Below are 16,112 nucleotides of genomic sequence, written 5' to 3'. Positions count from 1 at the left end.
TTCTTCTGGCTGTCGGGTGAAGCAAAGAACTCCTTTCAGCTCCCTTGTGCATGATTTAAAATCCTTCAGCACTGTCAGATTGATTTGTGAACATGAATCACATCTTTGGATAAATTCACTTTCACGTCAGTGGATTTTTGAAGGATGATACAAATTCTAAATCTGATATTTTTCCATATAATCAAATGAACCAATTTTCATACTCCAGCATGGCAAGTAGTCTCTACCCCTGCCCCCCCGAACAAGCCTTTGAGACACCAGTTAGACTATCATGAGACACTTACAGTTTCAATTAAAACCCAGACTTAGGAAATTCTTTCTGTCTAAGCAGCTTCTTGTGGCAGTGTGTCTCACAAATAAAAAGACTGACAATACAATTAAAAAAAGTTGGATTTAAATTTGCAGACTTAATCCAGTCAGAATTGCAGACTGTATTCAGTCTGGTCAGGAGTTGCCTTCTGACCTCGGAAAACATGTGATTGAGTCTCCTGAGTTCCTGGGACATTCACTGAAACATTAATCATGAGCTCAGAAGGAAACCCATGCTTGATTTCGTTACTATAAGGAAACCCGCTGTCAAATAATAACATGCAGCAACGGAAAACATATTTTACAATAAAGACCCAGAAACTGCGAGATGCCTACATTTATTGGTGTTTTCTGCTGTATAATCCACTGTCATGTGACTGTCAATCATCTTCTTTTTACAGTCAGAAAAAGCCCCAAGCAGGGGGAGGTGGGAGAGTTCAAACACAGGACTTTTACCCCTTAGTTTTTTTTTATTTTTAGACTTACTTTCCTTTTATCTTTGTAGTCAGTTTTGCTTTCAGTTGTTGTGAGGTACAGTCATTTTCTTCCTCTCATCCTTGGACCCATTTTTGTATTAAATGTGGATTTGATTTAATTTTCAGTTAGTTCTTATTTCTGTTTCCAGTGACTGTGACTCAGGCGTGGGACTTTCACCTGAGAAATTAGGGTCTGTGTCTCATCTGGGCTATATGTGATGCTTTTAGCCCTGGTGTCTTTTTGAAAGGCTGATTTTGAAGAGTTTACATTCACTAATGATGACATGAGTCACATGGAAATATTTTTCTACAGAATGACAGCTTTGATCTAACAGATCATGGTTTATATTTTCATGTAAAAGAAACATTTAGGCTACTACACTTCTTGTACCACTAAACTAAAGTTATAGTTTGCTCACTTTATGACTTTAGCCTTTAACTTTAACAGCAGCTGTAAAAAATGTGCCTGCAAGTAAACTTGAAATATTTTAGCCAAAAGTTAAAGCTGAAAGGATTGATACCTCGGTCAGGGCTTGCTTCTAGTTCCAAGTGCTCTCTAGTCTGGATATGTCTATTAAATCTGCCTATTTTTACCCGGACTATCGCGAACAGCACATTGTGTGGGCTTCTCTCTGCCGTCATCAGGCCAGTAGAGACCAGGAGCGACCCGTCATAACAACATATCTCCGTTTATCACCCCAGCGAGCTGGTTTATGTCTGAAAAAGCAGGAGACTCTGGGCTCCTGTTTCTTTATAGGCATGGAAACACACACTCTGCCTGACCAGGACATGGAGGCATATTCATCTACAATGAGCGTCGAATGTGCACCTTTCACACACACATACACACACAAACACACAAGCAGTATCAGTAATAAGGCCTGGGAGCTGTTGCTATGTAAGAGGTAATTACTCCATGCAGCTCAGCTTGGCTTTGATGGAAAGTTTTAGACTAACTGGCTCGACTGTAAGAAGCCTCGACTGTGCTGCTTTTTAACAAGAACTCTTTATGGCTGCTTTTACTCTCTTTTCTCCTTTAAACGCCCCTGTTTCAGGGCATCTTGGAAAAATGTTATGTCACATATTTACATATGTGCAACCTAACACATACAAAAGTGCCTCATACCATCAATACGCGTTAGAAGCTGGTATGGTGAAGCTCCATCAGGTGCTGTAAAATACAATGTGAGATGTTTTCTTCCATGCTGCCAAAGCAAAGCTTCTTTATCACGCTGCGGTCTGCAGGCTTTGTTTGTGCGCTGCATCTGGCTCATGTGGGTCCATGTTGGGTGAGAGGATGGCTTCCCTTCACAAACCACTAACAGCCAGTTGTGTGTGTATTGCAAGTGGTCTGGTCCACAGCCTGTGTGTGATGTGTCTCCTGTGGTAGCAGAGAGGAGGTCTGTGCAGGCCCTACACACTCGCCTGTTGACTTTCCAGCCCCGACTGCTGCTCCTCTCCCGGCCGCTGGCCAGAAACATGATGTATTTTTGGAACATCATTACTCAAGAGACATGTTTTTAACTTTTACCATGTAAGGTTTTTCACTTGGGATGTCTTGAAAGGCATCATGCTCCAAATGAGAAGAAACACCGTTGATGTAACCCCAAAGTGGAAGGAGGTGATGCTTTCTTCCCTGGATGCAAAATAGTTCAACTAACACAATCAGCGATTTGGCAACCCGAGTGTGTTCACTGAATTGCAAATGTGCTGCTCTGGGCAATATAAGCCAATCTAATCCCTGCTTTGACATCATTGCTCTGGATGCACTCGCACACTCGCACATATACACACATTTGAGTGTTTAATGCATGTCTGCGTCAGCAGAAGCTAATACACAAACAATACAGATGCAGATGTCCAAGAGCAGTTTCTGTTCCCTAACAGCACCGTTAGAAACTCTGTGCTTTTTGTGACGCGTGAGACAATACAGCCCATTTGTACCGGCATGGCTTTTTACTCTTCAGCTATATTTTAACTTGTAAAGGTTTTATTTTTCAATATAGAAAACAAATCAAAGCAGGTTTAATAATTGCAGTTGTATTTTTTTGTGTTTTGGAGAAAGGTGAAATGTTTAAAGGCCGATTTGTTCCGCGGGTGGCCTTTGCAAACTTGAAATTCCTTGAAATTGCAAAATTGAAATTCCTTCTTTAATTGGAAAACTTGTAAACATGCACAGACAGAGCAGAAGGTCCTCAGTCATACAGGCCCGCGGATACAGCCCTAAAGAGCTTACTCAAGCACAACATCAGAGATGCCTCCAAGACCCGCTGCCTTACGTAACCGAAGCTCGCAGCTCATCCACAAATTACAGTATAATCCTCTGTTACTATGGATACGGCTGTCCCAACGGGCATCCCCTGTACTCTGAAGGAGGAGCGACCTCAATAAATAAATACCAGTTGTAATGGAGCAACACAAAGCCGGGGCTGGGTCATAAATGATAAAAGAAGGTCTTGTGGCAGTGATGAAAATGTTGGGGGGGGGGGGTGTCGAAGCAATTAGACACCTGCCCCTGCTGAGATGCTCTCGAGCGGAATGAGGAACTGCTCAGACTCTGACCTCTGTGCTCCCTTTAGGAGGAGGTGAAGTGAAGAGGTGAAAGGATATTCAAACAACCCTATGTGACCATGTATTACAAACTAATAATCATGACATGAGATATAACTTTGTTTGACATTGAGTTATAACTAACTCGAGTGGCTAACATGGAAAAAAATGGTCTGAACTGATCAGTTGATTTTAAACTCTAAACATTACGTCTGCTGTAACACATGAAAACTAACAAAGAACGCATGAAATAATGGCAAATATCTCTGTCATTCTAAAAGGCAGTAATTTGAGCAGTTAGATCTGATTATATTCATAGTAAGAATCTTATCATAGTCATAGTATAATTTTAAATGAAATGAATTGGTGAAACCATAAAAAGAATGTTGAAATAGCTAATAGTGGCATGATCCCTGTTGATTTGATGTCTTTTGGTGTTTGTTTTTTTCAATCTGTTTCTTGTTAGGGTTCCGTCACTTCCTGTTTCCTCAGTCTCTCTCCTGTACAGTCATCAGCTGCACTCCCTTCACCTGTGTTCACTTATCCTCATCTGCACTCATTCACCAATCACCCTCCTCTGTATTCAAACTCCTGGTTTCCTTCACTCTTTGCCAGATCCTCACCGTTACTCTCTCATGCGCTTCCTAGTTCTACTTCTCTGTCTGCACCTGTCTTCCTCGCCACTATCCACACGTGACAAACAGTTAAATATCTAGCTAAAAGGTAACAGTTCCAGTAGTTGGTGTTGGCTTAAAATAATCTGAAATACCTTCTTGAGGTATCAGTCAAAATAATGAACAATTGTCCAATGTTTTTCATAGTTATCAAGTAAGAGGTTAATGGCTGAAAATTCCATTGGCTAAAATGAGTGGATTTAAAGGTTGAAACAAACTGTTTTTGGGAAAAGGCTTGCAGTGTGAAGATAGTCAAATAGTTAGCTATGACAGTTTGATAAGAACAAGTTAGAGATTATGGATACATGTGGGGGTTGTGATGTCCTCCCGAGGTCATCCAGGCTGTTCTCATAAGACAAAGTAGAGACACCTTCAAACACTGACCATATCCTCTGCTCAGTTACAAGACCGTTATTAAGGCAGTCACTATTGCGATATGTAACAGCAGTTGAGCCCAAGCTACAGCCAGAATGATTTGCCAAGGACGGAGTGTAGCTGAGGAAATCGGCCCAAGAGCTGATGATTCTCTACCAGGAAAGGCAGCTGAAAATTCCACATTAAACCATCCAGTTCTTATTAAGACCAGACATCATCTTAAGGCCACAAGACAGCTCTTACTGTGAGGAGAAGTTGGAAGAAGTGCAAAATAGGAAGAGGACATGCATGCCAGTGGAGGTGGGCTGTTGTAGGGTAGCAAGTTATTCCCTCAAACCCTGCAGAACTCTGGGATTCATGAAAGTAAGCAGGTTCAAACATCAGTGTGAAAACATTATCTCACTCATATACAGTAAGAGAATGATATTTACCAAGTCTTAGAATATTAGAATGCTACTGCGCCATCTAACCTTTAACAGCCTTGTAGACGAGCGTTGAGCCTTTGAAAATAATATTCCCCTTCGGCCTTTTACAAAAATAGGAGTTGATAATATCTAGTTGTAACAGTGTAATTCTATTTATGTGTTTTTCGTCTCCTGTCTGAATGACAACCTGGCACAAAACTCAGCGGTGATGAATTTCAAACACCTTTCAGTCACTTCTGCTCTTCGGTGAGTCACGCCTCAGCCGTTCAGGCCCATAATCAAATATTCCCAAAATTTCTCAGTAAACTTCAGTGAGTCGTCAAAGAAGCCCCTTGGGGCATGAGAGCAGACTCAACTCACAGCAGCGCAGCACAGTCTACCTGCACTTGGTGAATAATAACACTGTCTCTGCCTGCAGATGCAGCCTGTAAAGGAACTGGTTTGCATATTACAGTAATTGAGTCAGCTAAAACAGGCAGTGTGTTGCAGATTTTACCGTGGGTGGCTGCTGAGATGCAAAATCAAATATAAAGTAATGGAAATAAAGGCATATTGCATTAGAGCTGGCAGAGAAGCGGGCGTTTCATGTCGCAATGAACAAGAATTGGATGAAAGTGTTTGCTTCATTTTGCCATTGGAAAGTAGTGAGTAATGACGGGAAAGTCAGAATTGCTGGAAAAGATCTCAGCCAGAAAATGGCCTCTGTCATAGGTAATTACCATAAATAAAGATTAAACTATGGTTTTTACCTTTGTGTTGCATGGCTTCTTCTTTTAACCACACTGTGTGAGTGTTTGGGAAGAGAGGAGTCTATTCTTGCTTGATGCAGGATCTGAGGAGACAGGTCTGGACCGCAGGCAAGACTGTTTAACAAGGAGTGTGACTCGTGGAGTCACTTATGTGTGGTATTGTCCTGCTGAAATCACCAAGGTGTTCCCTGAATAAGACATCTGAATAACAGCTCAAAAACTCTATATTGTGCCTTTCACAGTGCCCTCATGCAGCCCCATGCCATCACAGCTTCGGGCCGTTCGAAGTGTCTTCTGTTAACAAAAGCCATGGTCTCTTTCTTTTTTCAGCCAAAAAAAGAAATTCTAAATGTTCTCACACTGCAGGATGGTATTCCACTTCACATCAGTCCAACTTAAATGAGCTAGGCTCAGAGAAGGTGACAGAATGTTATTTTTTTCTTCACAATAAGGAGTTTTACAATGCAGTGGCGTGCTGTCCACCTCATGATCTGGCCCAAAGATAACACACATTCAGTACATATCTGCACACAGGCCTCTGTGTCTCCAAACTTTTCATTTAAACTGGTGCCCTGCTGGCATTAAATCCTAAATGAGCCTTTGTTTCAAAGGAAAATTCAAAATTGTCCTCTTTATGTATGCAGTTCAAACGATTTAGGGGGTTTAAATGGTTTGCATTGTTTTTCATTTTAATTTGACTTGGCATCCTAATTCTTAGGTAACCTGAGCTGTCAAAACTGTTGTAGAAAATGTTTTCATCACAATTGGAGAAAAATGGCAGAAAGTAGCTTATAAGACCATTCCTCAGTAGCACAGACACTCATAATGATATGGTTACACACTTATTTGCGCAACCATGTTAAGGGTATGTTGTCAGGACAAAAACAATGCAACATGGATGATACAGCAGTACGTATGAAATGACAAAAAGGATCAAAAGCAGGCGACATAAGAAGGATCCGAAATTATTTAGATATTTTATAGTGTGCACAGGATAAAGTTGTAAAAACAAAGTAATGTCTCGCTCAGACTCCGAGGAACTGCGAGCTGGAATATTACAATAGAGGACACGCCCAGAGACGTCTTCCCCGATCAATGACACAGCTCTAATCCCAGCGTTTCACCCAAACGGCCACAGAAGAACACACATATCACGCCGTGTACAAGTAGATGATCACATTTTCATCCGGCTGACCCCGCCTCTGGTAAATGCAGGGGCGCTCCATGTGACGCTGGAGCTGTAACAAAAATCCAGTATGGCGGAATCTGTCAGGAGATGAGTTTTTGTCGTCCCCCCCTGCGCTGAGGAAAACCCAAGAGTCTAACATGGAAGAGAAGTGAGAAGCCCTGCGGGACACATGTTGGGACGACTAGCCTCCTCCTGGCCCGTGTAGGTGAGCTGCTGGTGTGTTTGTGGCCGCTCTGGATGAAAGTGTAGCCGAGCAGCGCAGCTTTGATGTTGATATTCAGGCAGGGATGCGATGCACAGACAGGATTCATCAAAACAATGTCCGGCTGAAGTTTCCACGCCGCTCCTCTTTGCTTTCGCTTTCCAGGTCATATTCGGGCGGCTGCCGTTGAGCCCGAATCGTATTTGAATGCGGTAGGAATGATTTCATATCTTGAAACAATTCAGCTACGGGTTTCCATGCGGTTTATTACACTATTGCGGGCGGGAAGTGTGTAGGCAACAAGGGGGGAATGGACTGCGCGATGTTTATTATGCCGATTGTTGCTGAGCTATTTATAGAGCGAAGCCGAGCCTGAGGCTTTAACGTAACGTAGACCGTGCCAACACTTCTCTGGCGCTTTTTGGACCTGTTAATGGCGAGAAACGTGCGTGAAATGAAGGTCCAGGCCTGCATAAGTGTGTGTTGGAGTGTGTGTGAATGGTTCGGGATGGGCGGTGGTAATTCTCTGCATGCGTCAATCTTTTTTTTTTTTTTTTTTCCTTCCTTTTTCTTTTTTTTGTGAATGGGGGCGTAAGAAGCTGTTGGAGCTGTTAAAGCGACACCAAAGCAACACATTACGGGTGTCTTAAAGTGTAGTTTTGGAAGGGGGGGGTTCCGGAAATATTAGAAAACATTAGAAATAGAATTTTGTTGTTGGGTATGTCATGGAGTTTGGGTTGTGGCCTGGAATACAGTTTTTAAAAAAAAAAAAATTATTTGACAGGCTGCCAGAGTCATGATAACTGATTGTTACCCGGTGATTGGATGTTAATTGATGCTTTTGGTGTAATTTTCCACCATCACACTGCTTTCCGTCTTCATTATTTCTTTACGTTGGGCTCCAGGGCATGTCTCCCCAGTTCTGTCAACCCGCATCAAGCCAACTCATTTTAGGGACAATGGCCGAGGACACTCACATGAATGCCCCTCCCGAGACAGATGAGATGCCCTGGGAGAATGGTGTTGCACGAACCCCCACAGGAGTGGCAGCTACTCCCCATGACACACACGCTCACCCCACCCCCCCTCATTTGCTTTGCTTTTCCATCACAAAGCTCAAGTGTGCGTGCGCTGTGCAGTGACCGACTTTTTTGGGGGGCAATTTGTCCTGAGGCTGCACTGTCTGGCCCTCTCATCTTAAGACCCACCCCCCTTTTATTGCACACACACACACACATGTGCATCCATCCTGCTTCAAAGAACCTTTGAGACCTCTGCCAACACACACAAGGGCGTGAACATGCACGCAACCCCCCCAATACTACACCAACCTTGCCTCGGGGCATTTTCACCCCTTCTATTTGTAGTGGTGTAGTCGACTCAATGCTTTAGGTCCGCGCTGTGATTACATCGGACACTTTTGCTCCAGGCTCAAGGAATTCAGGTTACTCCCCAAAAACAAAGAAAAGTTGCAATCATTTATTACCAGAAACAACACCGAGGACCAATCGGATACCTCCAAAAACAAAAAGAAAGAAACCCATTCCTGAACAAATAAAGGACTACATTTCTACAGTGAAGGCGGTGCCATGTACTGTTTCCACTCTGCTTCAAGTCTTCGAGCACCCCAGTTAAAAGCAAAACTTTTAATTTATTGCCTGGTTGCTTCACAGCCTTTTTGCAGTCTATGGTCCTGGATTGCAATGGCAACAGCTTTTTAACTTTTAAGAATCTTGTAAATGTATTTGAATTGACCACAATGGGGGGAAAAAAACAAAAAGTATTAGTTGGCTGTAAAAAGCCTGAAGTTTAACTTCTATTCCTGTTGAAAAATCCCGTTCATTCTAGAGTAACAGGTCAGATATCATACATGTTAAACTTGCTGCTCTCGGGTCCAACTAAGGTCGCTTCAGTATTTAAATCGGCAGTTAAGGCCCAATCCCAGTTCCTCCCAATGGCCCTTCTCTTCTGTTTTGCAGAGGTGGGTTTTTCTTTTGGAGATCACAAAGTCGTCACCTCGCCTTCCAAACAGCCAACTATGGCCCAGTTGAAGGACTACTATGTCCCTAAAAGAAAAGATGCATTTTACCTCTGCAAATTGGAGGGTGAAATTGGGATACGGCTTAAGAGAAAAGCAACATAGTGTATTGGCTTATTTTCTTTATTTTTTGTTGTAGTGGTGGGTACTGATGTGCTCATCATTCAACCAGCCACTGTGCATTTGTTTCATTGCCTGACAAGGACTTATAAAAGCAGTCCTATAATCTACAGTTGTCTGTAATTCCTGCACGGAAGCCTGTCCAATACTTATAAGAACTATTTGAAAAGTTTGAGTGCTTCAGAAGCACTTATTGGGTCTGCAGAAAATTTAGCTGGAAGGGCAGCCGGCTTGTCATTTACATCAACACCAACATCCATCCATCCATTTTCTATACCGACAGTCCGTTAATCGGGTAGCGGGTGGGCTGGAGCCTATCCCAGCAGTCATCGGGCGAAAGGCAGGGTACACCCTGGACAGGTCGCCAGTCCGTCACAGGGCCACATAGAGACAAACAACCATGCACGCTCACACTCACTCCTACGGACAATTTGGAGTCACCAATTAACCTGACATGCATGTTTTTGGATGGTGGGAGGAACAACACCAACATGTAAGTTGTTTTTTTGTGTTGTAGTGACGCTTTCCTTTCTATCTTCTCTGATAGGTTGGTATTGGTGCTAACCGGAGTAGCAAAATCATTAGACTGATGGAGATTGGCTGCTGCTGGACGTCTGCTTCATGTTTCCAGTTTGACCGTCCGGAGTGTTGGATCAACCAGAGCACACGCACGCATTCAAGCCTACAGCCCAGATATCCCCGGTTCTGGCTGGATAACAGCCTCTCTGTAAATCACACCTGCATTTAAACACACCCACGAACTCGCGTCTGTTCTGAAAAACTCGCTCGCCCCGAGCCTGGAGCGGTGCCCGCTGTGTTGATACCCAGCTGACCGACCTGTCAGTGATGACGTCACACAGCCACCAAGGTAAGACCCATGTCAGTAGCATGATGTGTGCAAAAATGTTCAGCCACCCCTCATTTCTGATTTTTTTTTTTTGCTCCTGCACTCTTTGAAAGTAGTTTTGATCAATTATTCTCCAGATCTTCTGAAGATCTGAAGTTTTTCTTTTGACATTGGCTGATCTTTGTTTCTCAGTCTTTGTACCTGCCCATTTTCAGCGGAATGTATTTTTTGTTTAAGCTTCCTTACACTGACTCATTCAAGCACAAAAAAGCACCTAACTTGAGGGATGAACCAGTGTCATTTGTTCCCATTTCTTTGGATTAATGTCTGAATAGTCAAAATAGTCAGTTTAACAGGCATAAAATAGTTGTTTTGTTGCAACACGATAAGTCCAAAAGAGCTGTTGGCTGAAAAGTTGGCATATCTTAGGTTGGTGTGCAGTGAGTCCTTAAAAAATGAAACTGGAAGACAAAAGTGTCAGAACTAAAAAACTATCTGCAGTATAATAGTAGCTGGAAGTGATATACTTAAGAATTCTGAAAATATTCAGCAAAGACCTGAGAGATGCATCTGTACCTTCAGCTGATCCATCTACTGTTAACTGAAGCCTCATCAGAAATGGTCTCATGGAAGGGTGGCTGTCAAGAAGCCATTCTTAAGGAAGGGAAACAGGGAGAAAAGGCTGAACTATGCCAAATGACACAAGAAGTGGACTGAAAATCAGTGGCAACAGGTCTTATGGAGGGATGAATCCTCCCCAGAGCTCATCATTACTGAAGCAGTGTGGGATTAATGTGACAGAGAACGGAACAAAAGGCAGCCAACATCCAAAGAAGAGCTTTGGGATGTCCTTCATGAAGCCTGGAGAACTGTTCCTGAAGAAATGACAGAAAGCTTGTCTCAGAGGGTTCAGGCAAAGGAGCTCAGACCAAATGTTGACTTTCAGTCTGGTTAAGACAGCAAATTATTTTTTTTCCCTCATATTTCCTCCTATTTAGTTTTCTTGCTTTTGTTGTTGAAATGCTGCACATTTCAATCAAATAGCTGCACCTATTAATCTTTTTACTGGCAATATATAGATAAATAAGGGATCGCTTAAGTCTTCAGCACAGAACTGAACATCACTTTGTGTCAGCTTAGGACAAGTTGGAAGTTGCTGAATCTTCCCTGAATAACAGATACATTTTGAAGATGATGCATTCAGCTGATTTTGGCCTTTTATTAAACAAAACAAATACGATGCTTCACTATTAACTTCACACAGCTTCCTGGGATACCGATTATCTGTGTGTTGGTTTAAAACATTCATTGGTAGTATTTTAAGATTTCTTTTTTTTTTTTAGCATCTAAGGATGATTTAAATTTTGGAGAAACTGTTTTACAGAAAAATGTAAGTCTTTAAATGTGAGTTTAAAAGCGTCAAATAGTAACTGGACTGCTGCATTTCAGCTGTATTGTACCGAAACAGTCTAGAAATTGGCAGCAGTCATGAAGGAGGAGGACGGCCGCTGTCAGTGTGCCGCCGAATCACGCTGGGAATCTCCAACAAAATGTGTTACCGTCATCGTGAAGTTATGAGAATTTAGCTCCTCGGTGCAGGCATATTAAGGGGAAATCTGTCCGCCGTTTTCATCTGCCGTGTTGATGAATGCGAACATTTTGATTGCCGGCAGAGACGGATCGCGGCTCGCTAAAACCCAATAAAACATTTTAATCTGGTCTTATGACTGGTAATGAGCTTAATTCGATATGAGTGAGCTTCAGAGTGTGCGAGAGCGAGCTCGCAAGATCGTCTCATTAGGAGTCTGCTTTTACTCTTTGACACCTAATCGAGCACAGTTTAGAAGCACTGGCTTGTGTTTTAGTGAGCTGATAAATTATTCGGTAACCAGCTGGCAGACGAGAAGGTTAGCCGCCCGCCCTGCTTCGCTGTGGTACCTGACAGCGTCGGCCATGTTTCCTCTGTACACCTGGGAGTGTGTGCAGTATAAATACCACAGCTGAGGCAACCATCGGGCCCCGAGGGATGTGAGCGAGCTGCAGCATCTCCAACCTTCAGCTGAACGCAACACCAGCGCTCAGGCCCACGTGTGTGCGTTGTTTAAACTGCACATATCTCATCCAGAGATTACACCCGGCCCACAGACATCTTCACATGGTGTCTGCTCGCTTTCCTTCTCCTCAAGCAGGGCCAAGCACATTATGTTGTTAGATCAACCTCAGATTAGAGCGGCTCAGCAGTTACCATGAGATAGCCTATTCTAATTCCTTCACTCGTCTCCGTTACTGACAGCAGGGACAAAATTGAATGCCCCGCTAAGCTGAGGAGAATGATTTTGACTGTCACATCCTCTAATGTATGCAAATTGACCCGTTTAATGATGAGAGGTGAAGAAAAACATGATAATAAATTGCAAGCGTATTGAAATTGTCAGATAATATTCGAGTATTTGTTATAACAAAGTATAGTGAGAGCTCGGTCCTGACTTTATGTTCTCAGTGTGGGTCCAGCTCCTACATTACCCAAAATGGATATTTTATGAGACCTTAACACCATGACAAATAACTGAAGTTCATTTGTTAAAAGCTCCTTTAAAAATAACCCGACTCATGATCCTGCATACCAGTGTTTGCTTCTTCTTTTTGTGTCCAGAATGTTCCGAAATGATCCCTCCATCATTATTTTGTTACAGTACGATTCTCTCAGAAGAAGACAAACAGTGATGTTGAATCACAGCCCAGCTGTGAACACAGCCAAGTGAGGAAACTTCACACTTTTCTGGCCACGGGCAGCAGCAGCTGATAGAAAAAGATAAACTAACCGGCTCCTGTCAAAACAGAACATGTAGCTTTTTTTCTTTTTTTTTAATTTCCAATGCTGACCTTCCGCCACCTCTCATCTCCACGGTTTGCCTCCCCCTGGAAGCCCAAGTATCTGGGAACCACCTGCCACCTTTGTTAACTCACCTCTCGCTAATACAAAAATGATGTGAGAGGCTGTTTCTCACAGTCTCGTTTGAAAAGCCTTAAGAGGAGACGACGTGGGCCCTCGGAGAGCTGCCAAGCGTGGGCGTCAATTTGAGGTGTTGCTTGCCTCGTTTGAGTGACAGCTCAGAGACACTTGTTGGATGTCGGTGCACAGACAGAGACAGAAAACGGGAAGAGGCATTTAAAGAAAGAATGTGCAACACTGTGACCTTGAGGCACTTGTCAGGCTTGTCCAATATATCCCCCCTTTTTATTTTGTATGTGTCAGCGTTTGTGACAGCGCTGTTTTGCAGACAGGCGAATGTGCAGGGTGAGCAGTTTGATCTGTTTTGAAGAGACGTCAGTTCAATTTCTCCATTCATAAATGTTCTTTTGAAAATCGGTTGAATAAAACTGGTGCGGTTGCTTGATTTGAATTGGTCTGATTCTAATGCCGTGTTGTTGTTTTGTGGGCAAACAATGAGACTGTACTCTCGTTAATAGCAGCATAATCCAAACTTTTCCAGTCACCCACCAGCCGCCTAAGTTAAGCCTTAAGTGTGTGTGTGTGTGTGTGCATGCACCCCACTTCTTGCAACAGCTCCGGTGGACGCTTACGACTGTGCGTGCTCGTGCTTATTTGCCATTTTTATAATCTGCAAATGAGCTTACTAAAATGCACATTTTTGATCCAGAACTTACTCATTTTCTTTATTACAGAAGCAGGGGGATTTTAGATTAAATATCATTTACCATAAATCTCTTCCCAGAAAATGGAAATGTAAAACGCTTTGTGAGGTTATTGTTTCCCAGAACTAAATGGGGTTAGGCCGAGTTGACCTTCGCATCAGTTCTTGCCGGCCTATCAGGGCAAAAAAGGCTGGAGTGTTCGAGAGTTTTTGCACAGTAGCCCGCATCATTTGTCGTGTTCAGTGAAGAGCTGAGAGGTTGAGCGTGTACTGTCGAGTTCTGGGGGCTTGTGGAAAAGTCCCTCTGAGGATGAATTGCACTCATTTTGTAGTGGTTAGGTTCAAATTTGGATTAGATGTCAGGAGCTAAACGTAAAGCTCCTGCAACACAAATGCAGTTTCAGAGCTTTAATGTGACATTTAATTGCAGAAAAAAAAAAACTGCAGTTGTTACTGCTTGGTGGATTATTCTGAATGGCAGCATAAATGTCAAACTTGTAGCAAAATATTTTTTTTGTCTGTCAGTTAATGATTGTCCCTGGTTGGTCATTCATTTACACTTGAAAGGCTCATTTTGCATCACACCATCCCTCACGCAGAATCGTCTTCCCTCTGACTCGAGCGCCTTTGTGGTTGCTCTCACTTGCCAAGCACCCTTATCCCTTCCTGTTGGCGGTCTGAGTCTACCCCTCGTCTTGATAAAGAAGGAAGCCTTCTCAAACCGCACATGTCAGAAGACAGGCAGACAAAAAAACCCGCAGGTGATGCTCTCAAGCAGACGCCAGTTTGATCAAGCCTGCTTTGGATTGCACCGTACGCTCGTATTTATGCGATGAAGGAGGTGCCTCTAACTGGCAGTGATTTGTTTTCATCTCAGTCAGAGGTGCAGCGTCTTTCCAGGAGAGTGCAGGAGTAGGAGCTGGGGCCTGCACGTGAGTCACACTCGCCGTGAAGCCTCGGAGTATCTGCTAAGTAAGCGCCATGCACGGCATTTGTGAATGAGAGGGTTGAACTTTAAGTTGTTGCATTACAGAAAATTAAAAATTAACACAGTCCCACGAACGCTATCGAAAGCACATCTGCAGCGGGACATAAACGGAGTTCAGATTAGATTTTTACTGCTTTATTTTGCAGGGCCTGTGTGGGCGCCTTTTATGGCTCTGAACTGGTTAACTTGACACAGTGCTCCTTTCCTCGAAGGCTCAGCAGTATCTAGGTTACAAGCTCCCATTTCTAGGTTTTCCACAGCTTGAAACAACACAAATCAGCACGGAATGTAAAAATCAACATTAATGAGCGGTGTCAGGACATTGTTCGGACCGGCTTCTGATGTTCGAGCATTTTCTTCAGGCCTCAGGCGTGCAGATATGTTCCTCTGCGTTTGTAGATGCATGTCTTGGACAAACTGTTGAGGCTGACAGATGAACAGTGAATTGTTGGGACTTGAGAAGCTTGCCAGATTTGTGCGTATACCTGCCAATTTTAGTGAGTTTAAAAAAATAAAATAAAAATTCTTTAAATTCTAAATTCAAGGCTTTCACGATTATCCGTCTTTGATAACCACCGCCTTAAATTGTCAGTGACAGCAAAGTTCGTATGGCAACATGCTTTTAAACCCTGTGTCCTCGTGGTGTGAAACAGTTGAGGCGGAAAAAGAGACTAAAGCAATGTGGTACTGACATGATTCTACAAATACTTACTTTGCTCATGTCTGAAAAATAGGAGAAGTCAAAGGTTGTTATGCAACAGAAACAACTGCCCCCTTGTTTAATGCAGCACACGCTGATAATCAAAGCATTTTTAACGAATGGGGAACTTCACAACCTCCACGACAAATGGGACTCATTCCAAGACTGTATTAGATTGCATTTTTTTTTTAGCTCATTGGCTTAAAATCATTTGTGAACACAGAACAACTGCTTGACCATTTGAACTTTTGAACTTGAAAGATGATGAAATCTATAATTGGATACATTTAAACGTCCGGTTAGCTTAACCACGTCAAATCATGTGAGTTTTCCTGGAGCCAGAGCCTGAGACGACTGTCACGGCTGCTCTGCTGAGCAAGAGTGGCCACCTTTCAGCAGGGCCAATGTTATGGCCGTTACTCTTTAGTCTGTATGCACGTAGCCGCCGTTTTTACTCTTTGTGGATTACTCAGATGTTGGATCATGAAAACCTGTTTGATTCAGCTACAGGAATCGTCCAGGAAACGTTCCAGTTGGCTCGGACCTGTGATGCACTTGTACAGAAAATAACATTGAACATTGATGGACAAGTGACGAAAAACAGAAAAAGAATGTAACGGGAGTAAAGAACACAAGTTGGTCCCCAGTGCGGATGCATTACTCATTGTTTCCTGGTTTGTGGAAACGGTTTCCACCTTTTTATCATTAGTTGAGATTTTGAACACGTTTTAGTGTTTTTTTTGTGCCGTCGTGTGGATGTTCGTCTGGCTGCAAAAACAAAGCTACCCGCAGGAGCCTGACCTGATCTGAAATT

At 43.0% G+C, this 16,112-nt stretch overlaps 1 protein-coding gene across 4 annotated transcripts in view; it reads left to right on the top strand.

The window, feature by feature from the left end:
* The first annotated feature begins 6,656 nt into the window (after positions 1-6,656).
* The window catches only part of LOC140313752 (histone deacetylase 4-like), a 56,956-nt gene continuing 47,500 nt past the window's right edge, over positions 6,657-16,112 (top strand). For 2 of the 4 annotated variants that reach the window (XM_072391981.1, XM_072391769.1), the window contains exons 1-2: positions 6,657-6,952; positions 9,655-9,975. In XM_072391981.1, coding sequence (XP_072248082.1) covers positions 9,954-9,975 — 22 coding nt within the window. In that variant the 5' untranslated portion in view covers positions 6,657-6,952; positions 9,655-9,953. The remainder of the gene's footprint in view (positions 6,953-9,654; positions 9,976-16,112) is intronic. The other 2 variants (XM_072391833.1, XM_072391905.1) reach the window with 2 other exon arrangements.

Source organism: Leuresthes tenuis, unplaced genomic scaffold, assembly GCF_036924035.1.
Source record: "Leuresthes tenuis unplaced genomic scaffold, fLeuTen1.0.hap1 SCAF_1, whole genome shotgun sequence".
In the NCBI taxonomy this organism is placed as follows: Eukaryota; Metazoa; Chordata; class Actinopteri; order Atheriniformes; family Atherinopsidae; genus Leuresthes; species Leuresthes tenuis.
Note: the sequence above shows the minus strand (reverse complement) of the source record. Positions and strands in the feature narration are given on the sequence as shown.